Source organism: Camelus dromedarius, chromosome 10, assembly GCF_036321535.1.
Source record: "Camelus dromedarius isolate mCamDro1 chromosome 10, mCamDro1.pat, whole genome shotgun sequence".
Classification (NCBI taxonomy): domain Eukaryota; kingdom Metazoa; phylum Chordata; class Mammalia; order Artiodactyla; family Camelidae; genus Camelus; species Camelus dromedarius.
Window position 1 is genome coordinate 72,342,319 of NC_087445.1, and position 25,353 is coordinate 72,367,671.

The 25,353-nt window shown below is 48.7% G+C and overlaps 1 protein-coding gene across 8 annotated transcripts in view; it reads left to right on the forward strand.

Annotated features, from left to right (window-relative positions):
• Window positions 1-25,353, forward strand: part of SPTAN1 (spectrin alpha, non-erythrocytic 1) — a 57,948-nt gene that overhangs the window by 22,923 nt on the left and 9,672 nt on the right. For 3 of the 8 annotated variants that reach the window (XM_031450577.2, XM_064490571.1, XM_064490573.1), the window contains exons 16-44: window positions 375-556; window positions 910-1,153; window positions 1,333-1,455; window positions 1,990-2,207; window positions 2,921-3,013; window positions 3,290-3,424; window positions 4,481-4,629; window positions 5,693-5,752; window positions 6,894-7,092; window positions 8,119-8,223; window positions 8,992-9,015; window positions 9,567-9,602; window positions 11,794-11,841; window positions 12,570-12,661; window positions 12,989-13,133; window positions 13,219-13,400; window positions 15,161-15,260; window positions 15,392-15,589; window positions 15,676-15,822; window positions 16,749-16,852; window positions 16,957-17,119; window positions 17,498-17,512; window positions 19,279-19,410; window positions 19,683-19,820; window positions 20,114-20,218; window positions 21,959-22,167; window positions 22,972-23,092; window positions 23,316-23,437; window positions 23,757-23,889. In XM_031450577.2, coding sequence (XP_031306437.1) covers window positions 375-556; window positions 910-1,153; window positions 1,333-1,455; window positions 1,990-2,207; window positions 2,921-3,013; window positions 3,290-3,424; window positions 4,481-4,629; window positions 5,693-5,752; window positions 6,894-7,092; window positions 8,119-8,223; window positions 8,992-9,015; window positions 9,567-9,602; window positions 11,794-11,841; window positions 12,570-12,661; window positions 12,989-13,133; window positions 13,219-13,400; window positions 15,161-15,260; window positions 15,392-15,589; window positions 15,676-15,822; window positions 16,749-16,852; window positions 16,957-17,119; window positions 17,498-17,512; window positions 19,279-19,410; window positions 19,683-19,820; window positions 20,114-20,218; window positions 21,959-22,167; window positions 22,972-23,092; window positions 23,316-23,437; window positions 23,757-23,889 — 3,722 coding nt within the window. The remainder of the gene's footprint in view (window positions 1-374; window positions 557-909; window positions 1,154-1,332; window positions 1,456-1,989; window positions 2,208-2,920; window positions 3,014-3,289; window positions 3,425-4,480; window positions 4,630-5,692; window positions 5,753-6,893; window positions 7,093-8,118; window positions 8,224-8,991; window positions 9,016-9,566; window positions 9,603-11,793; window positions 11,842-12,569; window positions 12,662-12,988; window positions 13,134-13,218; window positions 13,401-15,160; window positions 15,261-15,391; window positions 15,590-15,675; window positions 15,823-16,748; window positions 16,853-16,956; window positions 17,120-17,497; window positions 17,513-19,278; window positions 19,411-19,682; window positions 19,821-20,113; window positions 20,219-21,958; window positions 22,168-22,971; window positions 23,093-23,315; window positions 23,438-23,756; window positions 23,890-25,353) is intronic. The other 5 variants (XM_064490569.1, XM_064490572.1, XM_064490570.1 and 2 more) reach the window with 3 other exon arrangements.

Below are 25,353 nucleotides of genomic sequence, written 5' to 3' on the forward strand. Positions count from 1 at the left end.
CTGAATGCTTTGCTAGTTTGGTGAATGGGGTTGAGCGTGCCGGCGGAGGTTGGGGGCAGGCTGAGTGAAAAAGCAATGAGTTTGTCACCCGCCCTCATGGAACTGGACTTCGTCTCTGAAAAATCAAAGGTTGTCTGTGAGCCGGGGACGTCTAACCGTTCTCAAGCCCTCATCTCACAGGGGTTAGTGTGGTTTTTAAACAGCTTCCAGTTCAGCATCGAGCAGGTAGAGCGGGGGTTGCAGTTTTTTTTCACCTTCGTGATACAAGTGAAGCTGTAATCAAAGCCCTGACCCGTGGTCTTTTCACTAAGATGTCATGTTTAAGGGCAGTGTTGACAGGAGGAGAGTGTTAACAAACTTGCCTCCTTGACTAGGAATAAAGCTCCGCGAGGCCAACCAGCAGCAGCAGTTTAATCGCAACGTCGAGGATATCGAACTGTGGCTGTATGAGGTGGAAGGTCACCTGGCCTCCGATGACTATGGCAAAGACCTCACCAACGTCCAGAACCTCCAGAAGAAGCACGCCCTGCTGGAGGCTGACGTGGCTGCACACCAGGTACGGGGACTGGCGTTGGGCCCATGAGTGCAGAATCAGTAGGAGTGAGAACGGCAGGTCAGTCAAGGCCAAACTGGTTTGGAGAGCGATGAAGTGTGTCAGTGCGCTTAGAGAACTGTACAAGCACCATTTGCTTTTGCTCTAATTAGACTGCCTTCTTGAGCTTTCTGGGAGCAAAATGAGGGGAAAACGATGGCAGAAAGAGTACTTTCAGGTGTGGGGAAAGAACCACGTTCTGTTTCTCAGTATGTGACCCAACCACATCTGAAGTAACAAGGTCAGCCTGGCAACATCCATAACATAGTTGCCCAACACTGGTCCAGGCTTTCAGGACTGTCCTTCTCCATTCACAGGATCGAATTGATGGCATCACCATTCAGGCTCGCCAGTTCCAGGATGCTGGCCATTTTGATGCTGAAAACATCAAGAAGAAGCAGGAAGCCCTCGTGGCTCGCTATGAGGCTCTGAAAGAGCCCATGATTGCCCGGAAGCAGAAGCTGGCCGATTCTCTGCGTTTACAGCAGCTCTTCCGTGATGTTGAGGATGAGGAGACATGGATTCGAGAGAAAGAACCCATTGCTGCGTCCACCAACAGAGGTCAGCCTGCCTCTGTCATGTAGGAATCAAGGGGGTCGGGGCTCTAGTCTTACAGGATAAAGGGGACCAGTGTCAGAATGAACAAGGTCAAGTTTAAGTTAAACTGTGGGGGAAGGAGCTAAGAGTGACAGTTATGCTGACTTTTCTTATAGTGACTCGGGAGTGGTTTCTGCTTTCAGGCAAAGATCTGATTGGAGTCCAGAATCTGCTAAAGAAACACCAAGCCCTTCAAGCAGAAATTGCTGGGCATGAACCCCGCATCAAAGCAGTTACACAGAAGGGGAACGCCATGGTGGAGGAAGGTGAGTGAGTGTCAGGATGGTGGCTTGCTTTCATTCCCATGGCTCCCTCCTGGGAAGGTGGAGAGCGTGGACCCGAGTCAGGCTGGCTGTGGGGTTGAAGACTGTCCCCGCTCTCTCCCAGCTGTGACCTTGACTATCCTGTAGTCTCTCTGAACCTGAACTCCTTACCTCTGAAGTGGGGATGGCAACACCTGCTCCCACAGTGAGGGTTAAATGGGGTCAGGTGTGGGGAGTCCGACACGGCACCCTGAGCATGTGAGTCTCTGTGGCCGAGAACTAGGGATGCTGGGTTTTTATTGTTTCTTTATGATGACATCACTGACGCCACCTAGGGATCTCTGCTTCTTAGAGTCTAGACAGACATCATGGTTTGAGGAGGCAAAAACCTAGCAAATCTGCTAAAGGATCAGGACCTGGGCCTCTTATAAAACTGGGAAAGATGCAGTGTCGAAGTGCTGTGGGCACACAGACCTTTCCTGTCCTTCTGCCACGTGTCAGTGTGCCCCTCATCCCCCTCCCCTGCCCGCCTCCCAGGCCATTTTGCTGCAGAGGACGTGAAGGCCAAGCTCAATGAGCTCAACCAGAAGTGGGAGGCGCTGAAATCCAAAGCGTCACAGCGGCGGCAGGACCTGGAGGACTCGCTGCAGGCCCAGCAGTACTTCGCCGACGCCAACGAGGCGGAGTCCTGGATGCGGGAGAAGGAGCCCATCGTGGGCAGCACCGACTACGGGAAGGACGAGGACTCCGCCGAGGTGAGCCGCGCCGCGGTCTGCGGGGGCTCGGGCTGGGGGCCGGTTAGGGAGGTGCAGCCTCATGGTTATCTGCTTTTCAGGGTGTCTCAGAATCTCTTTTCACTTTTTACTGTGGAGATTCAGTCAGACCTGAGGGAGAGAGAAGATGGCCTGTCACCCCAACTGTTACATTTCCCCTCTCTTGTCACATTCACGCACACAGCGCATTGTTAGCCATCTGTTTTGAGTGGAACTATGAAGTTTTACTCATCAAGGTCCAGGTGTAGCCCTGTGCCTACCCTTTTTCTTTCCAGTCTTCCCAGAAACTGGAAAGAGCTGAGTATTGACGTGACTATATGTGATTTTTGGAAATGGTGGTAGGGAAATGGGGACTCACCTGGTGTGGTGAGGAAAAGGGTTCCTGGGGGGAGAGCAGAGTGTGCAGCCAACTTCCACTTACTGGGAATGTGTAGTTCTCAGGATGGATGGTGGATCCACTGACACGGGTGATACTGTTCTTTATGTCCCATAATTCAGTATGTAAAGGCATGGGGAAAAGAATAGAAATCACAGTATTTCCTCCAAATTAAATGTTTATTGGAAAGGGAGACAGAGCAGAGAGCCAGGGGTGATGGAATTGTCATGGGAGTGAATAGATTTCAGAGGCCGGTGGCAGCAGGGGACGGGGGCTCCAGCTCCTTGCTCAGGGTCTCTGTGTGTAACGTCGGTTTCAGGCTCTGCTGAAGAAACACGAGGCTTTGATGTCCGACCTCAGCGCCTACGGCAGCAGCATCCAGGCTCTCCGGGAACAAGCTCAGTCGTGCCGGGTGAGGCAGCTGGGAGTTCAGTGGGGTGGTGGGGGTGGGGGACCCAGACGCTGCCAGCAGGAGTCATGGTCGTAGGTGACATTCTTGTGACCTTAAAGGTACCAGGCAGCTAAACTTCCTGAGTCAGATTTTTATCAGTAGCTTTAGAGAGTAACTCTCACAAAACGTGTGCTTGGTGAAATTGATACAGCTGTTGCCGTTGGAATCTGTCGTGTGTTTAGATCTCACACCGTGGACATCCTTTAACCGTGTTTGCCCTTCATTTGGATTTTTTAGCAACAAGTGGCCCCCATGGATGATGAGACCGGAAAGGAGCTGGTCTTGGCCCTCTATGACTACCAGGAGAAGAGCCCTCGGGAGGTCACCATGAAAAAAGGAGATATTCTCACCTTACTCAACAGCACCAACAAGGCAAGGATAGGACATGGCCGTGTGTGGGTTTCCGTCAGCACCGCTGATTCTGCTCAGCTGGGTGTCTTGCGAGGGTGTCTCTCCTGGATGACACTGATTTAGACTTTGAAAAGATACTGGAGTCTCCTAGTCAACCTCCTGCTTCAGATGGGTTTATCCTGTTTTGCCTGTGATCAGGAAGATGACAGTCTTTTTCTGGAATATCTAAAAGCTAGTGTGGCAACTCACCCTCAAGGGTAGCTTTTTTCACTATTGAACACCTCCAAGTGGAATATTTTCTCTTGTGAGCCAAAGTCTGCCTGTCTAACTGGTATGTGCTGGTTCTTTATCTAGACTGTGCAGCCACAACAGGCAGTTGAGGACGGCTCTAACATTACCCTGTAGGCTCTGTTCTCAGTTGGATGCTGCCTGGTTCATCAGCCTTTCTTCCTGGACATACTCTGGTTGGACAGTGGCCTTGTAGTGAGGCCATGATGCTCCACCTGTCACTTGACTAATCCAGACATGGCTTAGGCTGGAGGATGTCCTCACTGTTGTGAAGAACCTCCTTATTCCCACACCCTCGGTTTACCCCACTCATGAGAGTTTGGGGAAGCCTGATTCATAGCTTTCTATTGACTCTAAACCTAAACTAACCTGCGGGTCTAACTCTGGTTTACCCAAGAGCAGCGTCATGCAGTAGGAATTCCTGCGACTGTGGGTATTTATGTCTGCGCTGGCGCTGCAGCAGCTGCTAGCTGCAGGCGATGTGAAGCACTGCGTATCATGTGGCTTGGGGCTGCAGAGTTAACGCAGGGTTGGGTCCAAGCAGAGAGAAGGACAGCGTCACCGCTGCTTCACTCGTGACCCTCTCCAGACTTGGCAGGTCACAAAGGGACCGAAATTTCAGTCCTTAAACCCCAGGTGACTTTGGCACTATTGTGGGATCCTCTTGATGTGATTGGAGCCCTCTTCTGTCCGAACACATGTGCACATGTGCCCGTGCGCCCAGGCCTCCTTGGATTCTCCCTTCCTCAGGGGAGGGATTAGCTTTCAAGTCTCTTTATTTCCCCATAGGACTGGTGGAAAGTGGAAGTGAACGATCGTCAGGGTTTTGTGCCGGCTGCATACGTGAAGAAGCTGGACCCCGCGCAGTCCGCCTCCCGGGAGAACCTCCTGGAGGAGCAGGGCAGCATCGCCCTGCGACAGGACCAGATCGACAACCAGTAAGGGCTGCGCGGTTGGTCACACAGGTCCGGTCCAGGCATCGGTTGGGGCCGAGGTTTAGACAGTGTGTCCTGAGGCTTCCAGAGCGAATGTTCTTCTGGTGCCCGTCTGCCCTCGAGGACGTAGTCTTCCTGCTTTCCCCAAGTCACTTCTGACACACACGACTCTGCTGGAACCCCAGATCCCTGGCCCGTACTTTTATTTTCCTTTGTTTTGTTTTATTCCCTTCTATTTGCGAGTTCCTTTTCCTAAACAGCATCTTCTGATCATTACTATCTTATCTTTCGTCCTCTAGTTCAGGAAGTTCTTTCTGAAATCGGGTTTTTAGCTGTTCCACACTCTACAGCTCTGCCCTTTGTAAAAGGCTGGATAGAGAGTCTCGACCATGGCTTTGTCCTCTGAGAATGGAGTTTATTTTTTATGAAATGGCTCTGTCTTCTTTTCTGTAGCTGAGCCTCCATAAAGACCTGTGTCCCTCACTCAGGTATTATCTTACTCCACTAATGAAGTTAAAAGCTTTGGACCCTTGAGAGATAATCCAGAAAATACATTCTCACTAGAGTTTAGAACGATAGGACTTTTCTGACCCTAATGATCCCTGCAAAGGTCAGTTATTTGTATACTTACTGACTTTTTCTGTTAACGTTGAGACAAGAAGAGGTTTTGGCCTGGGTGGTAAATACAACAGCAAAAAAATGGACCAGACGTGTGACTAAAGTTGCAACTTAGCCCTCAGTAAAATCATTTCCTCTGGGCAGTCGCTTTATTCCCTGGCTTGCTCTGTGAAGTGACCAGTGTTTCTAGCACAGGAGAATGTACTGCCTTAAGCAAGGGAGACGTCAGGAAAATGAAGGTGAACTAACCCTCTAATTTAATTGAATTTTCCTGCTTTACTGTGATTTCATTCCCTGCCTCGGCTGCTTCCAAGAGCATTTGAATGACTCCTTAATTTTCCCCCCATGATACATCTACCATCATGGCACCAGTCGGAGCTGCCGCCTCTCCTCCCTGTGGATTAATCCCACTAATTCGTGCATGCCTTTGCTGTGCCCCTCTGTGCAGGACACGCATAACTAAGGAGGCCGGCAGTGTATCTCTGCGTATGAAGCAGGTGGAAGAACTGTGAGTAGGCTGGAAGCCGTGCCGAGCACCGTGTCCATGGCCCTCCCTGTCCATCCTCCCTCTGCCGCTTCTCTTGAAGGCACTCGTTCATCCAGGAAGGCGAGGTGGTGGGAGGGGCCGCATCTCTGGCAGCCGCTTTCGCTCACGAGGGAAGGTTTCGGTGAAGCTGTGTCAGCTGATGGCGCTTCTCTTGTTGGTTGCTTATGTGCAGCTGTGTGTTCAGAGTGTGGTTGGTTCCCCTCCTGTTGGCTTTTGTGCTGGACCAGCCGCTCTCAGCAGCAGACCTGCAGGCCGATGTGGTAGTGTCCTCAGTAGGCAGGAAACTAAGTGCCTCTCTTAAAGTGCTCTGATTCTTGGTAATTCATTCCCTTTCTATTTCACTTTTGGAAGCTTAGACTTGCTTCTAGATTTTTTTTTTTTATTTTTTTTTTTTTACTTTTAACTCAGTTGTATTAAGTTTGTCATTTTCATGTCTCCAAAAATAGTAGGAGTTCAGCCTTTGGTATTTTAGTTCCCCAGGGGTAGAGTATGCTTTGATTCTTCCTAAGAAATTTTCAGCTAATGAAACATGAATTGCATGATTTTCATTCTGAAGTTGCCAAAACTTTCTGAGAAATGCATTATTTTAGAAACAATAGAAATTTCCTACTCTTCCAGAGATACTAGCGTCCTCTGTGAGGCTGTTTTAAAGCTCAGTTGTACCTTGCCCTACCGTCGGGTCTGCTGGGAGAATCATACAACAGGAGAACAGCCCTCTGTGTACATTACACCCAGAAAATTCATCTCATCTCTCAGCTGTAGTCGCATGAAGCCTGTGTTGTTCTGCTAAGCGCTTGGTTTCGGTCATTTGTGATTGTGATGTTTTAAGTGCACACTTGGCTGAGGGATGAGTGTGCCTGGCGGTCCCAGCCACCCGGTTGTGAACAGTAGCGTGTGTGCTTGTCCCAGAGGCTGTCTGTGGGTCCTTGGGGTCTTCATCTTCATCCACGTTCTGATACTTTGTCACCAGGTCACCATCATTACAAACTCATAGCCTTGGACCCACATCTTGGAGACAGCTGGTGGTTTGCCATTGTGTTGGCCTCTGGAGGATGCTAACTGCCTCCCTTGCCCCTCTTGTCACCCTCTTGAATCCCGTCAGGTACCATTCTCTGCTGGAACTGGGTGAGAAGCGCAAAGGCATGTTGGAGAAGAGTTGTAAGAAGTTTATGCTGTTCCGTGAAGCAAATGAGCTGCAGCAGTGGATCAATGAGAAGGAAGCGGCCCTGACCAGCGAGGAGGTCGGCGCAGACTTGGAGCAGGTGGAGGTGCTGCAGAAGAAGTTTGACGACTTCCAGAAGGTACAGCCGTCTTGCAGCTGAACTGAAAAATTGTTCAAAGATCTGGTTCTCTTGATTTTTGACTGCAGGGTACCACAGTGAAAGCTACATAGATAATATTCCACCATCTATGTAGCCTTTTTTTAAGTGAGTTTAATGAGAACTTTTCTTGGACTGGTTTACTTTTGAGGAAACATACGCAGTTTTCTCTACACATTGTTTTAAGAACTTTCCTGAACCTCATGTCCAAAAAGTGATTTTTTAAGTTGGGGGCGAATTCACATACCATTCAGTTAACCATTTTAAAGGGTACAATTCAGGAGCGCTTAGTACATTCACAGTGTTGTATAACCATCACCTCTGTCTGGTTCCAGAACATTTTGTATCACTTCAGAAGGAAACCACATGCCCATTAAGCAGTCGCTTCTCATCACCCTCCAGCCCAGCACCCGACAACCGCTGGCCTGCTTTGTGTCTCTGGATATATGTATTCTGGACATTTTATATAGGTGGAATCATGTATTTTGTGACTTTGCTTTCGCTGAACATAACATTTTCGAAGTTCATCCGTGTAGACGTGTACATGGTCTATAACTTTTTATGGCCAACATTCCATGGTATGCGTATACCACAGTTTGTTTATCCATTCTTGAGTTTAGAAGTATTCCTATAACCAGTTCAAATAGGTGGGGGCTTTGCTCCCACAGTGGCTAGCAGTAAAATTCAGTTACACTTTTACTGTGTGTCCTCTCTCCCACAAAGAAAGGTTTAAAAAAAAAACCCATTCAATCAGAATAAGGGTTCATTAACTACAGTTAGTTCAGTAAAATGAGACAGACTTTCCAATAACCTGTTGTTTTCTTAATTCCTTGATAGGGACAATCAGGTTTTTCTGATTTAGGTCACTGCCAAGGAGTAGAAAAATCATTTACGGGATGCCTGTTAAACGGAAATTTACAGCTTCAGACCATAGTTGATGAATGTCTGTTGCCCTTCTCCTTTGAATTGCTATTGTTGCTTTTAGTTATTTTGTCTTTTTCTTTAAAGGATCTCAAGGCCAATGAGTCGCGGCTGAAGGACATTAACAAGGTGGCTGAAGACCTGGAGTCTGAAGGTCTGATGGCAGAGGAGGTGCAGGCAGTGCAGCAGCAGGTGAATGTCTGGCTCTTGCGTGGAGCGTTCCGTCCCGCTCCTCTGTAGCCCAGCGAGCATGCTCTGTAGCGCAGTTACTGCCGGGGAGCAGGTCTAGTCCTCTGCGGGACCTGCACCATCTGGCTTACTCTTTGGTTTTTTTGGTTGGTTGGTTGGTTTAGGGTGGAGGTAATTAGGTTTATTTATTTACTTAGTTATTTTAGTGGAGGTACTGGGGATTGAACCCAGGACCTCGTGCGTGCTAAGCACACTCTACCACTGAGCTCTACCTCCCCTCCACCCCAGTTTACTCTTGACAGCAGGGAAGAACAGCTCCTGTCTCCCCCGCATGCCCATTAACTGTTGTGAAAGTTGTTTGATGTTTCTTTAGCCTTTAACTGGTTACTAAAGTCATGCAGTTCTTTAGATGAATAAATGAAAGGTTTTGTATATAAACACTTGGTCTCTCTGTAGACTTTAAGAAGTTCCTGTAGGGGAGAGGGGCCTGTATAGCTCAGTGGTAGAGCATCTGCTTAGTATGCACGAGGTCCTGGGTTCAATCCCCAGTACCTCCTCTAAAATAAATGAATAAACCTAATTACCTTCTCTGACAAACGAAACAAAACAAAACAAAAAGACAATTAAAAAAAAAAGTTCCTGTGGCCATTCGGGTTGCCTGCCTTTTTGTAATTTTCTCCCGCTCTCCAGGAATGACATGACAGGGATGAGTGTTACTTAGAAGTTTGTTTTTCCTCCAGTAATAAAGCTGGTTTTCCTCTCTCCTTGTAGGAGGTGTATGGCGCGATGCCGAGGGTAAGTGTCAGGGGCTCCGTGTGGAATGTGAACTTGAGAAGGATCAGATCTTGGGAAGAGTATGAAGTCGAGAGCCTCATAAGGGTTTCTGTTCTTGAACCTCAGAAATGCCTTTTGTGTATAAAAATCTGTGGAAAAGAAAGCAGAAATTGGTTTCAATTTGCCATTCTCCAAAAGACCAAAATAGTTTTTCTTTCTTCATTTCCTAAACCTTTTCCACAGCAATTATTTAGGTTATTATCCTTTTTCAAAGTATCCTATGGATATGACGTAAAGAGAAGCTGGTCATTTTCTTACTAAATTTCCACATTCTCTCCATTTCTTCCACATGAAAAAAAAAAGAATTTTTCTCTCCTGTTTGTTTGCTTCATTTCCCTCAAGCGGCCTTGCCGTTCGCTGCCAGCCAGTGATAAGCTGTGAATCACAGCGGGGAGCTGCTGTTCTGGCTGATTTCTCTGTGAACTTCCCAGCATTCGGAGGGAAGGCGGGGTGCTGCGTTGTTTTGTGCTCAATTGTTCAGCTGCCTAAACGCCTCCTTTTTCTTCTAATAGGATGAAACTGATTCCAAGACAGCCTCCCCATGGAAGGTAAGGACTCCTTTCCACATTATTGTTTCCGAAGGTTTTCTAGGAGCAGAAATACTTTTTGTCCTTTTCTGCTGTGCCTATTTGTTAGTATTCAGGCTTGTCTGAGCCTGGTGTCTTTCTGATCCTGGTGTTGTGTTCTTTGAATCTCATGTCTTGAAATGTGATGCTTAATTTGCAAAAGCAGAATGTCCCCAAGTAGATGTGCAGTGTAAGTTCCATTAGATCACATTTGTCCTGCACCATCACCACCAGAGGATACAGCTGGCCCTCTGTATCCCTGGGTCTGCATCTGCAGGTTCAAACAACCACCAATTGAAAATACTAGTATTCGATCCATGGTTGGTTGAAATCAAGGATGCGGAATCCACACATACAGAGGGCCAACTGTAAGAGACTTGAGCAACCTCAGGGGTCCTGGGACCACTCCCCATCGGGTACCAAGGATATAGGGGCAACTGCACTTTGTAGAGGTCACACTTGCATAGTCTGGCATGGTCCCATCAGTAGGTCTGCAGCCCAGAAGAAGATGACGTGAGGATGAGCAGTGGAGTACACTTCCCCCTCATTGTCTGTCTGACTGCTTGCTCCTGTGGCCTAAGAAAGGCTTCATAGAAGATCCAGATCCTGAGGAGAGAGGTGAAGAGGGGACACCAGGTGTTTATCAACTGCAGTGGACGTTATTCCAGACAGACTTAGGGTGGTGCCTGACCAGAGTGGGCGTGACTCTGACCTGGGGGACAGGGGAGAAGCTTTTTCACATGAAGTGTTTGTAGCTGTGATTGTGGGGCTAGCTACCTGAGTCCCAGTTCTGGCCCCTTCCTCCTCACCCACTCTTCAGGAAGTGTCACGGGAGTTCTATAACTCAGAGCAGGTTTCTGCTTTATGAGAGTGTGCCTTCCTAAAATAAGAGGAAAGCATGAAAACCTAAAACCATAGAGGCTCCCCACACTGGCCCCTAGGTTGTACTTCTCAGCCCTGCCACCTGGTTTGGCCTATTGTGAGGACCTAGGCTGAAAGGAGTCTGTTTCTTTAGCCTCCTTATCCTTCCTGGCTCAGACTCTTCTGCTTCTTAAAATAAGCTCCAAATTAGGGGGAAGGGTGCATGTTTTTCTCAGTTCAGCTTTCTCCCCTTTTCTCAATCTTAACTTTCCTTAAATGCAAAATCCAATCATTGGTTATGTGAATGGGCAACACCCTTATCTACCAGACCTCCTGGCAGATTTTGCCAGAGTATTTCTGATAACAAGTATTATCTCAAAAATGTATTTCAGATGGCTTTACAAACTACAGTATCTCCTATTCCTGAAAAGGATCGGAGACAATAAGTGTCTGCCTTCTGAACCCTGTGCACACCCACACTGGTTGAAAATGGCACCTGGGGCGGTAGGGAAATAGCTCAGTAGTAGAGCGTGTGCTTAGCATGCACAAGATCCTGGATTCAAACTCCAGTACCTCCATTAAAAAAAAGAAAAGAAAATGTCACTTGGGTGTGTCATAGGAACATCCAGGAGCCTAACTCCCTGCGTCCAAGCTCGGCTCCTCCTTGTCTTTACGTATTTGACGAGAAGGTGTCACGGTGCCTGCCAAGGGGTTTCTTTCAGATAAAGCTCGCTGGGCTCTGAGATCCCAGGGGCATTTGCTTTTTTTTAGAGGAAGTAACTGCATTGATGAGAAGAAAGCTAATTCACCAGTTTACTTTCTTTTTCGTCTGGTAAGGCTGTTGCCCATAGTTCAAGGGGACACTGTTAGAAGGGACAGCAGTCCAATAACCATAAATAGAAATGAAATTAATGGTGTATTTAATGATTTAAATAAACAGCTGCCAGCATTTGTTAAACCAAGTGTGTTTTCTGGACTGTTCTGTAATAGGGGCAAGAAACAGATATCAATCGGTATTCTTTGAGCTGGTTTTTTCTGTCCAGTCAGCTTTTTTAATTGTGGTTTTCACCACTCTTTTCACTCTTGGAGTAAAATTAATCAGCGAGGTGGGTCTGATTGTGCACTTGTATTTCTTCTTGATTCTCTGGTCCTTGAGACTTTTATTACTGCTGTGCTCAGGATTTTGATGGTATCCATTTACAATCATTTTGGTGGACAATTGAGACCTAATTCACGGCACTTGCATCTCAGATTTCTCTCTTAATCGGCAGACACTTGATTAGTGTGCTCTTCTGCTTTCCTCCCCACATAGTCTGCTCGCCTGATGGTTCACACCGTGGCCACCTTTAATTCCATCAAGGTAAGAAACTGTGGCAGCTTCGCTTGTCTCCTGGTCTCCTTCGCTGTTTCCTTCTCCCGTCTTCAGCAAGGCACTTGTTCAGATTAGTTGTGTGAGCTGTAGCACTTGTCACTCTCCTGGGTCCAAGGGGACAAATCCCGACTCTCCTCGTGCAGCAGGCGGGCATGGTTGGCTTTCCCAGTTGAGACCTTGCCAGGTCTAACCGGTGGAGCCAGCCTCCCCTTACCTCCCAGGAGGGCCGGGATCTACGAGGAGGGTGTTGTCCAGGAGGCAGTTAATGCCTTTCTTGCCTCCTTTCTGGACCCCAAGCTGGTCTGTCTCCCCGGTACAAGGTCCTGCAGCTCTGCTGCTGCTCCCTGGCAGGGCGGCCGTGCCTGGGTGGGGAGCGGTAGACGCGGGGATTTAGCCACTCAGCAGTTACTGTGAAGCCGTCACTAAGGCAGACACCAGGCTGGGAGCTGAGAGTGAGGCTAAGTCAGCGTTGTGTCTCCTGCTGCTTCCGAGGTGATTCCAAGTCAGGTGCTGGTGGAGTGTCAGCACCGTGGGCTGTGGCGAGGTCTGACTTTCTGGATTTGTGCTGCCATTGCGTACTAATTGATTGAACCAGGGAGGCTAGAAAAAGGAAATTGTGCCCCAGCCTTTCCTTTCAAGTTAAGCCACCATCCTCTGGTTCTTTGGCCCCTTTCCCAGAGTCTGATGTGGACTGACGCTTTGCTGTCCTCCCGCAGGAGCTGAACGAGCGGTGGCGGTCCCTGCAGCAGCTGGCCGAGGAGCGGAGCCAGCTCCTGGGCAGCGCCCACGAAGTGCAGAGGTTCCACAGGTGAGGGGCGGCCCGAGCTGCAAGGGGGTGGGGAGGCGAAGGTCAGTTTACATCAATAGCCCCCAGCCTTGCCAACCACGGCCTTGGAGTCACGGCTGGATCTTGTTGATGTTTGTGCTCTGGCACCTGGGACCGTGTCTCACACAGGTGCATGGGGTGCTCAGTAGCTACTGCGGAGGGCTGAGTGTGTGTGCCCTGTTCGTTTGAGCTGTGGTAGTGGCCACTGACATGTGAGCAGATGCCAGCGGGATGAAATTTCTGATTTGTCCTGAAGTCGTGGCAACCATACTAGGCAGTTACTAACTTGAATGTGTGTCTCACCTGTAGAGATGCTGATGAAACCAAAGAATGGATTGAAGAGAAGAATCAGGCTCTAAACACAGACAATTATGGCCACGACCTGGCCAGCGTCCAAGCCCTGCAGCGCAAGCATGAGGGCTTTGAGCGGGACCTCGCGGCTCTCGGCGACAAGGTGAGAGGATGAGGTGCAGAGTCGTCTCCTACGGGTCTGCCTGGAGCTCCCTCCATTCTGCTCCCTCACCACCTTCTGCCCCCAGGTGAATTCCCTCGGGGAGACCGCCGAGCGCCTGATCCAGTCCCACCCCGAGTCGGCCGAGGACCTACAGGAGAAATGCACCGAGTTAAACCAGGCGTGGAGCAGCCTGGGCAAGCGCGCCGACCAGCGCAAGGCCAAGCTGGGCGACTCCCACGACCTGCAGCGCTTCCTCAGCGACTTCCGGTGAGGAGCCCTGGCCCTGGGGCATGGGCCTTCCTCGTGTCTTTTCTGCTAGGGGAGTCATCCAGGCTCCATGTGAACTATGCAGACTACCGGGTGCCAGGAAGTCAAAAAGAAGTCTCCGCTTCCTGTCCAAGTCTGTGCACACACGTCTCCCCCTCCTCAGACGTGTCTGTCACTCAGTGTAGACACCTTAGTCTTTCCTCTGAACTTTTTGTTTTTAATTGTAGTTGAGTTACAATATCGTGCTAGTTTCTGGTGTGTGACATGGTGATTCAGTTACACACGAGTATGTTCTTTTTTTATTTTTCATTATAGCTTATTTTAGACTATTGAATATAATTCCCTGTGCTCTGCAATGGGACCGTGTTTATCTAGTTTGTATATATCCACAATTTTTTTTTAATTTAGAAAAATTTTAAGGCTAGAGAGAAATGGAAAGAATAAAACCATGAACACCCATGATACCCTTCACCTGTGGTCGCAGGGCAGCTTTCTATGACATTTGCTTTTGTTTTTGTGAGCCTCTTGGAAGTAGGTTGCAGGTATCTGTACTTTACATCTGATACTTCAGCATGTAGCTCCTGGGAACAAGGGCCTTCTCCCACCATCACACCTAGGAAATCCTAACACTGGTGCAGTCATATTCCGTGGAAGTCCATGCTCCCCAACTGTCTCAAGTGTGTGTTTTAAAGCCAGGCCTGAGTTTGTGACCAGGATCCTGTTGGGCATTTCTATTCGTAGTCTTGTCTCCTCAGCCTTGAATAGTGCCCTCTGCCCTCTTTGTCTTTCGCGACGTCAACTTGAAGAGTCCAGCTGTCTTGTAGAAGGATCCATGACCTGCCACCTGTCTTTTTGAAGGCCGCGTAGCATTCCACTGAGTGGGTGATAGCTTGTTTCGCAGTCTCACTTAGGACAGACACTTCCTTTGTATGTTCTGTGCCATCTAGCAGTGACCCCTCCCACACGCAAGTGTATGTGTGTACGAGTGTTTCATCTGGGGCCTTCCCTCTGCTGGGGCGGGAGTTGGCAGTTGGTGCTCTTCCAGTCACAACCTCTGGTAGGAGGTCCCAACTGTTTTTAGTTTTTTGTTTTTTTTTTTTTATGGTTTTTTTTTTTGTTTAACATACCATAGTTAACCATTTTAAAGTGTGTAGTTCAGTGGCATTTAGTGTGTTCAGTGTTGTGCAGCCACACTCTAGTTTTGAAACTTTTTCATCATCCTAGAAGAACACCCCAAACCCCAGCAGTAGTCACACCCCATTCCCCTCTGCTTCCTGTCTCTGTGGCTTTGCCTATTCTGGGTGTATTGTACAAAAGGAAGCTTACAGCACGTGACTGCACACTGATGTTTGCACCCCTGTAGGTGGACATCTGCAAGAAGCTGGGTTAAATGCATGCATAGGCCTAGGACTTTTAAGGCTTAATTCTAAACAAAGGCATTTTCATTTGAAGCTGTAGAAAACTTAACCACAGCTACTGTATCTGTTAGAACCTGTTATCCTACAGGGTGAAAAGATCTTTGTTATAAACCTGTTCATTTTTGCCTCTGAGAAATTCTTGGTATTTTTTCTTACTATTTCAGTAAGACAAATAAGAAGCTTTGAAATGCTTTGCCCAAAGCTCTAGTCCCATTCAGTAGATTAACTAGATTAGCCCAAGTAATCTCTGAGACAATAATTATGTAGTTCTTTCTTTTTCTGGGCAGAAGGCCTGCTTGCAATGTAACGTAACAGCTGTTTCTCTGTGGATCTGGTTTCCAGGGACCTCATGTCTTGGATCAATGGAATCCGAGGGTTGGTGTCCTCAGACGAGCTTGCCAAGGATGTCACCGGAGCTGAGGCTCTGCTAGAACGACACCAGGTAGGTGGGCCTGCTGAGTGGCAGGGATGCTGTCACCCACTAGGCCAGGAGGACCTTTGCAGTGAGTCAGTGGTTGACGTGAGAATGGGCAGCTACTGCCAGGTACCTAATCCCTCCCCTCTTCTTGGCAGGAACACCGGACAGAAATTGACGCCAGGGCTGGCACTTTCCAGGCATTCGAACAGTTTGGGCAGCAGCTGTTGGCTCACGGGCACTATGCCAGCCCCGAGATCAAGGAGAAACTAGATGTTCTAGATCAGGAGCGTGCAGACCTGGAGAAGGCCTGGGTCCAGCGCAGGATGATGTTGGATCAGTGCCTTGAACTGCAGGTACACGCGCTGGACAGTGGCTTCTTGTTTGCTGCGGGGTTTCCGACCAGAGGCTCCACTTCCCACCTGCCTCTCCCCTCCTTTAGCTGTTTCATCGGGACTGTGAGCAAGCAGAGAACTGGATGGCTGCCCGGGAGGCCTTCCTGAATACCGAAGACAAAGGAGACTCTCTGGACAGCGTGGAGGCTCTGATCAAAAAACACGAGGACTTTGACAAAGCAATTAATGTCCAGGTGAGGCCTTTGTACCTTAGAGTCTAATCAGGATTTTTCCAGATTGACATCTTCTCTTTGTTGGTGTATTCTCTTTTCCCCTGTCAATCACTAGAACAAAAAATAGTTATTGTCTTGGTTAACTCAGTAGGAGACCTTGGCAGCTTCCTTAGATTAAAATGCTTGGTGATATGGGAGGAGGGTATAGCTTAGTGGTAGAGTGTGTGCTTAGCATGCACAAGGTCCTAGGTGCAATCCTCAGTACCTCCATTAAATAAACAAACAAACCAACCTAATCCCCCCACCCAAAAAAAAGTTTTAAAAAAAAAGGAAAGAAAGAAAAAGGTGATAGCTGAGAACTGAAATAATAATAATAATAATATATTCATATATTTGGTGTCGGCTGCACAGGAAGCAGCGTGGTCACTGCTGTGTCCAGTGAAGACCTGTGCGATCCAGGGACAGTGATATATGTACCTGAACAATATTTTAAACTTTATATATAAATTCTGGTATTTCTGAGGTTTTAATAACAGATGCCACAGGGAACATTTATATTGCGAAAGGGAAGAAAAACTAATCTGTGAGTAGGTAAGTGAACTCGAACATAAACCAGAAAGATGTAAAACTCTGACTCACAGACCATTTTGTTGAAAATCTGACCACCTTGTTCTGTGAAGCTGAGTTCCGTCTTTGATGTCTGCTGGCGTTCAAGCCCCGGCCCTGCCCAGTGTGACCTGGAATCTTCTCGAGTTAAACTCTATCTAGTAATGATTGAAATCAAGCTTTCCTCTGGCTTTTTACCCCCCTGCTTCTAAAGTGTCAGTGTATTCTGATCCCGTCACCAGCTGATCACCCAAAATAACCGTTCTCTTCTCAAGACCCGCAGTCCAGGCGAGGCGGAGCTGGCTTGCCCACCTTGACCTCGCGCCTTTGTTTGCCGACAGGAGGAGAAGATTGCCGCTTTGCAGTCCTTTGCCGACCAGCTCATCGCCGCCGGCCACTACGCCAAAGGCGACATTTCCAGCCGGCGCAATGAGGTTCTGGACAGGTGGGTGGTCTGTGGAGCTGGCCGATCTGCTACCCTGGTGTGAGAGCCCTGGCCTGTCTCGTCCTGAGGGATGTTCACCTTTGGTCTTGGTTTCACTTTCTCAGGTGGCGACGTCTCAAAGCCCAGATGATTGAGAAAAGGTCAAAGCTGGGAGAATCGCAGACCCTCCAGCAATTCAGCCGGGATGTGGACGAGATCGAGGCCTGGATCAGCGAAAAATTGCAGACCGCAAGTGATGAGTCCTATAAGGACCCCACCAACATCCAGGTGCGCTGAGCACATGAGCTGTTTATCTCCAAAGGAGCCTGTGTTTTTGAGTAGATTTTGTTAGTAAGGCATCTGTAAAAGGGGGAGGTGCCTAGAAAACGATTTCCTCTTATCCGTGGTGAGGCCAATGAAAAGTATTTTAATAAACTGAACCGATGGGAAAGTTTCACTTAAATGATCAGAGCTGTTTAAGAAGCTGCTTTCCTCATTTGTCTCTATGGAAACCACGTCTGCTATTAAAGAATCCCCCTTCTGTTTGTTCCCAAATGCTGACCTTCCTGGGGGAAGTATGACAGCAAAATGAGTTTCTGTTGAGTAGCTGATTTGTATTTTCACCTCAGTGTACTGAACTCTTCTTATTTTAATCTATTTTTGTAGCTTTCCAAGCTGCTGGTAAGTTTCCTGTTTTTTTTAAGAGTTTAGTTACATGAGCTCCAGTGTTTGTGCTCTTGTGTATAGAACCTCGTCACTGTGGCCACATACAGTCTGCCGGTGTCTTCTCATCCCTGCTTTTCATTTCTAATCGTCCATCACACTCCATTCAAGTGTCCCTGTGGGATGTGGCTTTCTCTGTTGTAATTAGCCTGCAACCGTTCACTCCCCTTCCCTCTCTCCCAATTTATCACTTAGGCAAGTTCTGTACAATGTTTGATTTGGGGGCGGTAGTTGACTGCTGTCTTTCAAGAGGTGGGCTTCTTTTAAAAATTGAAATAATCAGCTTTTTCCATGTAAACCCGGACTCTTCTTGCCTTGGACACATGGCTCTGAGTGGCCTCGGGCAGGGAGTCCAGCCAGGTGTGAGAGTTGCATTGCCCATGCAGTCTGCCATCCAGAAGTGCTGGTCCCTGGAGAGGGACAGATAGGGATCCACAGAGTGGCAGATGATCTGCTTCCAAATCTAAGAGGAACCGGGGGTGAGAGGTTAAGATAAAAGTGAACATTACCCAAGGGGCAGTGAAAGAGACTTTTCAGTCATAATGTACCTTAGAGGTTGCTTAAATGGGTGGAAGAAATGAAGAAACAGAATTGATGGGATTTGAACCAAAGAATGACCAACAGAAGAGGAGAGTGGGGTTTTGTCAGGACGGCATGGGTCTTTGAGACGCTTTGGTTCTTGTGTTTGGGCTCAGGTCTCAGCACACGTGGCGAGGACGCTTCATGTCAGTGCTGTGTTTTGCCAGCCACGTGGCTCCATCTTCTGACAGTTGCTACCCCTGAAATGAAACATTTGATGCAGAATCCTTCCCCAGCTGTACTGCTTTTTTTCTTTTAGTTCTTTTTTTCCCCAGATAACACCCTTGCCTGAGACCCTGCATTTCTCACCCAGTTGTCCCGCAGCTCTGTCCTCACACTCATGTCTTGTGGTGTCGCCTGCACCTTCTGCTGCTTTGTAGATTCTTAAGTACCCTGTCACGCCCCAGCATCAGAAGCCCGTCATACTCCCAGCCCTCTCTTCTAGCAAAGAGAAATTCCTGCCTACAGTCAGGCCTGGGTTTTGACAATATCCAGTTTTTTTTTTTTAATAATGATGGCTGCCAAATGAGAAGCTGGCAAAGCCAAGGTCTGTGGCAACTGTAGGCTTCTCCTCTGTCAACAGAGAGGCAGTCTGACCCTCATATTCCTTGCTTCATAGTGATCGCTGCAGAGCTTCTGTCCACCTAGAAGAAAGCAGTGGGTGGAAATTGATCTATAGGTAGATTTAAAACTACAGTTGGCCATTTCCATTTCCTGCAAAATGTTAGAAGGTGTATAATTCTAGGATTTCACCCCCAGATAGCTAATCCAGCTGATTTAAGAACTGACTCAATTTAGGGGGTGTAGCTCAATGGTAGAGCTGTGTGCTTAGCATGCACATTGTCTTGGGTTTGATCCCCCTTACCTCCATTAAAATAAATAAAATTTTAAAAAAAATTGACTCAATTCACCTGCTCCTGAGCTGGTACATTTCCTTTCTCCTGGCCCAGACCTACTGAACTCCCAACAGACTGAACCCTAAAGTATTTCACACAAACTCTGTGATTATCTTCTGTAAAAATATTGACACTTGCCCCTAGTTCTTTAAGTTTGTTCTCCCTCCCTTCTGAGAATCCCTTCTCCCTGAAAAGACAGCCTAGCAGGCCCTGGGTTTGAAAGGTTGTGGTTTCTCTTGGTATTTTCAGAGCAAGCACCAGAAGCACCAGGCCTTTGAAGCAGAACTGCACGCCAACGCAGACCGGATCCGCGGGGTCATCGACATGGGCAACTCCCTCATTGACCGTGGGGCCTGTGCCGGCAGCGAGGATGCCGTCAAGGTACAGTTCAGCAGCTCTCTCCTTCCTGGCCCAGGAGGGGAAATGGGCTGGATTTGACTGTCACATTTGTTACTGTCACCTTGATGGTGACTTTGGAATATAGTCTTAAGGAAAACAGATGACTTTTGGCTGCATTGCTGACGGGAGATGGTGGTGAGGGTGGCTCCTGTGAATGCTGTCCGGCCTCCTCTCTGGTTACGTGTCAGATCGGCGTCAGGGGAGGGTGTCACCATGGGTTTCACCATCTCTAACAGCACCCTTCTCTTCCCCAGGCCCGGCTGGCCGCCTTAGCCGACCAGTGGCAGTTCCTGGTGCAGAAGTCGGCTGAGAAGAGCCAGAAGCTGAAAGAAGCCAACAAGCAGCAGAACTTCAACACTGGCATCAAGGACTTCGACTTCTGGCTCTCTGAGGTAGTGCCGGCGGCCTCCCTTCCCCAACTGGAGGATTTCGAGCTGTTGGGATACCGGGTCTGTCCTCACACCCAAAACTGACAAGGCAGGGCCCTCCCGGCGTCCCTCTTCACAGAAATCCTCATGCTCAGGTGTGAGTTGTGTGCTCTAAGGGGTTTATAAGCCGCAGCTTGTGGTCCAGGAGTTCGTAGCTGTCCGGACGAGGGCCTGGAGTAACAAGTGGGCATCCTGGGCGTGCCAGGACATGAAATGTGTTCTGCGCGGCAGCTTTCCCTTTCGTGTTTCACTGCCAGGTGGAAGCCCTCCTGGCATCTGAGGATTACGGCAAAGACCTGGCTTCCGTGAACAATTTGCTGAAAAAACATCAGCTGCTGGAGGCGGACATATCTGCCCATGAGGTGAGTCGGGGGAGGGCAGCCAGACCTGTGTCTGGGGCACGACTGTGCATGGCTTCTAAGGAGACCCAGTGCTTTTGGGGAAGGACAGTGATGTCTGTCATTTAAAGCCAAGGTGCTCAGACATTGTGGTCTCAGGGCCATTTTATACGCTGAACTATTGAGAGCACCTAACAGTTTGTTATGTGGGTTTTAATCTATCAATATTTGCCATTATTAAAAATTAAAATTTTAAAGTTGAATTTAAAAAAATAATTTCAAAAGATTACTTACTATATGATATCATTTATATAACATTCTCAGAACGACCAGTTACAGAGATGGAGAACAGTTTAATGGTTGCCAGGGGTTAGGTCTGGGCCGGGAGTACAACTATAAAGGTTACAAGCAAGTTCCTTTGTATGCACAGAACAAGGTCTGTGACTTGATTTTGGTGGTATTTACACAAATCTATACATACGATAAAATTGCATGGAACCACATGCATATACAGAGAAGGCATATAATAATTGGTGAAATCTGAGTAAGGTCTATGAATTGTACCAGTATAAGAAAACAGAAAAATCTATTAATTTATTTTAAATAATAAGCTCATTACATTAACATATGCAACTTTTTTATCTATAACATCTCTATTTTTCTAAGAACAAAAGTATAACAAGAAGAGTGACATAGGTTCTATTTTTTCAAGTCTCTTTTTAATTAAAAAAATTGGGGGGGCGGTAATTAGGTTTATTTACTAATTTTTTTTCAATTTTATATTTATTTATTTTAATAGAGGTAGTGGGGATTGAACCTAGGACTTCATGCACGTTAAGCATGTGCTCTGCCACTGAGCTGTACCCTCCCTCTGCAAGTCTCTTTAATGTCCAGCTTAATAGAAGACAGCTGGATTCTCACAGCTGCCTCTGAATTCAGTTTGTTGTAGTTTGCTGTACGTGGTGAGAACGTGGCCTCACACGGGTAGAGAAGGGAGTGGTTAGTGTTTTAATTCAATAATTATGGATGCTCTTGATAACTACACCCAAATCAGGAAGTAGCGGTTTCCTAACAGTTGCAAAGCGGACTCTGAAACCCTGTCAGTCAGCTTTTCATGCTATTTTGTATTAAAATTCACTGGTCCATCTTGAACTTTTGAGTGGATCTTTTACTCGTGCATGAGGTTACAGAATTACTTGGGAAATACTGATTCACTGAATGATGTAGATCTTCCAAACATTAACATGTTTCATTATATTACATCAAAAATTACCTCATTAACATCACAGCCAGTCTCGATGGAAAAATCTCATATTGGGAAGCTGTCACGCTCATGGCGGATGCCAAATTTCCAAAATTCTAATTTTCTCATAAAAGTTTATATTTTATCATAAGCAACAAGCTCAGTTTTCCTTTAAGTGACAAGTTCATTTTTTCATTCTTAACTGAAAGCGTTTCTTACTAAGAGTGCATGACAGGGAGGAATCAGATTTCTGCTCGTACAGTCGCCACTCCTGCTGTGCGTTTTGCGCCATCAGTGCTCATGTCCACACGGTAAAAAGGACAGATGGTGTTTTGTTAGGAAACCTTTGATCTCTGCGAGCCCCAGGCCCACATACCACACTGAGGGTATCACGCTCCGCACAAGTGAACTGAATAACCATTAAACCAGCCTGTCAGTGAGGAACCCCGAGTCTGATTTACAAGCACACGTTCGTGGGTGACCCAGACTTCTGACCCCTCCCATCGTGTCCCCTGTCCCAGGATCGCCTCAAGGACCTCAACAGCCAGGCAGACAGCCTGATGACCAGCAGTGCCTTCGACACCTCCCAAGTGAAGGACAAGCGGGACACCATCAACGGTCGTTTCCAGAAGATCAAGAGCATGGCTGCCTCCCGGCGGGCCCGGCTCAACGAGTCCCACCGCCTGCACCAGTTCTTCCGGGACATGGACGACGAGGAGTCCTGGATCAAGTGCGCGCTCTGGTCCCCTCGGTGTCCCTGGAGCCTTTACGGGGGTGTCTGGCCGTGAGATTGTCTCCCCTGGGGTGGTGGTAAGACAGGGAAGCAGGCCAGGAATAACGTGGCTCAGCATCCATGTCGGGCTGGGTCCCAGCCTCACCACACGCCCAGGCGGGACACCCATTTCCCCCCTTGGTGTCCAGGTGTGAGGTGACAGTGATTGGCGACAGCCTCCATGTGGAGGTGGTGCGTGCTGGCCCCCCCAGGCCTTGTCTGGACCCTGCCCTTAGGTCACTGGCGACATTAGTGAGTTTTTATCTATAAAAGGTAGTCTGATCTCCTGGGAAAGGTTGCTGCTTAAAGGAAGGAGCGTTTTGTTAGCTTTCATTCCCCCTTCCCCAGAATTTCAGTCTGCATTTTCCAGCTGACGGAGCTTGTGAACAGGCCATTTTTAAGGACAAGTCTCTCAAGTTCTTCCTTCCTTATTTACATCACCATCTTCACGTGCTACTGCGCATGACGTGTGTATTGGACAAGGTGGGGTTGGTAGGATGGCACCATGCCGCCTCCTTGTCCTCCGGTGCCCCCCGAGCCCCTGCAGCTCAGACCCAGGAGGTGCTCCAATGTACGCACGCAGACACCATTTGTTCAGGAAATAGAGGCCTTTTCCCCAGAAGACAGGCAGGGACTCTGCTAGAGAGACTGGCAGATGCAGGGAAGGACATCACGGGCTCTGTGAACTTCACGGCTCTTTTGATCACACATCTATTGCAAACATGGAGGTGCGGCAGCTGACTGCCTGCCTGTGTTGTCCAGGGAGAAGAAGCTGCTGGTGAGCTCAGAGGACTATGGCCGGGACTTAACAGGCGTTCAGAACCTGAGGAAGAAGCATAAACGGCTGGAGGCAGAACTGGCTGCCCACGAGCCGGCGATTCAGGTGGGGAGGGCCTCTCCTGGCTGAGTTGTAGCGGGTGGGAATGGGCCCAGGGAACTGACAAAGAAATCCTTGGCCCTTGCTTGTTTCACTGAGGTCTCTACGGTGTTTATGGCCCCTCCTCCCAAATCAGGAAGGAGAAGGTCAGAATTCAGTGTCAGGGCCCTTTCCTGGAAGCATCTAGAAGCAGGTAATGACTGTCGATCTAACCCTTCTTGCCTGCCAGGGCGTCCTGGACACTGGCAAGAAGCTGTCTGATGATAACACCATTGGGAAGGAGGAGATTCAGCAGCGCCTGGCGCAGTTCGTGGAGCACTGGAAGGAGCTGAAGCAGCTGGCGGCAGCTCGGTGAGCCGTCGGAGGGAGGGGCGCCATAGGGAGGGCCTGCTCAGGGCGCTGGGTCCTCTTGCCTGGACCCTTTTCTCAGGCTGCAAGTGCGGTGGGTGGCCTGCTCCAGAGCCGCCTCTGACAGCCCATGCTGAGCTCATCCCGTTCAGTGAATCTGGACAGCGTACGATTCCAGAATTTTGTGTTTGACCAACACCCCCTGCTTTGTACTACGAAGAGGGCTTGAAGTAACCGTTGACATCCCACATGCATTGTTATTTTTGGCATTTAGATTGGAGGAGATTATGGCTAATTTTTCTCTGTCTCCTAATAACATTAGGGGCCAGCGTCTGGAAGAATCCTTGGAATATCAGCAGTTTGTAGCCAACGTGGAAGAGGAAGAAGCCTGGATTAATGAGAAAATGACCCTGGTGGCCAGTGAAGACTATGGAGACACTCTTGCTGCCATCCAGGTTAGAGAGACTCAGATGCTGCCTGCCCTCTTAGTGACTGCCCGCTGGCCACCGTTTTTCTGCTTGTTTGTCCAGTGGCCGTGCCCTTCCCAGAAGGGCGCACGGAGCCAGCAGCCAGGGTCTCGGTTGATTTCAGTCCTCAAGGTCCCACATGAGAGATGCGGCCCCTCTGCAGACAAAATTGGCGTGACTTTGTCAGCTGGGTTCATGGAGCCCTGCTGTCAGCCAGGCAGGACTGTCAGTGTCGTCAGCACAGGCGGCTAGTACTCTGTTAGTCTCTTGTGGTGCCTTAATGAAGTACCACAGACCAGGCAGCTGTAAAACAACAGAAACTTACTGCCTTACAGTTTTGGAAGCTAGAAGTCTGAGATCAAGGTGTCATCAGGGCCTTACCCTCTCTGAAGCTTCTAGGGGAGAATCCTTCCTTGCCTCTTCCAGCTTCTGGTAGCCTGGCTTGTGGCAGCCTAACTCCAACCTGTTTTCACGTGGCTGTCTTCCCCCTGCCTCTGCTTTCCCACGGCCTTCTCTCTGGGTGTGTCTGTGTCCAGATTTCCCCCTTATGTATACAGGACACAAGTCATGCTGGCTTGGGGCCCACCCTAATGCCCTCTGCTTGGTTCATCTGGAGAGACCTATCTCTACCTTCATAGGTGCTCAGGGTTAGGATTTCATATCCTTAGGGGGAGACAGTTCAACCCATAGGATACTTCCTAAATACATTGGTCAGCTGTGTCTGTGAACACTCTAAAAACAACAGTTTATTTCCCACGATTCTGTGAGTGGATGGGCATTCCCTCTGCTGCTTTCACACGGCTGCACTGAGGCAGAGGGCAGCTAGGCTGGGAGATCCACAGTGATGTCAGCCGTGTGGCGGGCAGCTGCTCCCTGCTGTCGGCTAGGACCTCCCAGCCCCACTCCCTGCGGCCTCTCACCGTCTAGCAGGCTCAGGTCAGCTTCTTCAGGCAGTGTACAAAGAGGCAAAGGCAGGGGCTGCAAGGCGTCTTAAGGCCTAGCCTACGGGAAGACAACCCCAAGGCAGCCCAGGGCCAGAGGGCAAATGGACCCCCTCCTCATAGGAGGAGCTGCACATTACAGTCGAATATTCCCAAATCCGTGCCACCAGCTGTGGATGCAGAGTTTGCTTTCCCAGGAGTCAGGGGAGCCCTGAGCCACGTTCCTCACAGTGGGAATCCTGTTCAGCTAGTCAGGGTGATGCAGGTAGAAGTTAGAAGGAGTGATTTCCGTCCTCTGCACAGTTGAGTTCCCTGGAAGCTAGCACAAGAGGCGTCGTCTTCAGTGCTTAAACTGTGCAGGGGAAAAGGCAAGACTCGGAAGGTCCCCCAGGAGGATGTGCTCGGGTTCAGCTTCAGAATGGGTGTCGCTCTTGTGTTGCTGGGTGTCCATTCTGTGGTCTTCTAGAGGGAAAGCGGGGGCCTTGTCCTGAGTGCCTAGCAAGAGCTTCAC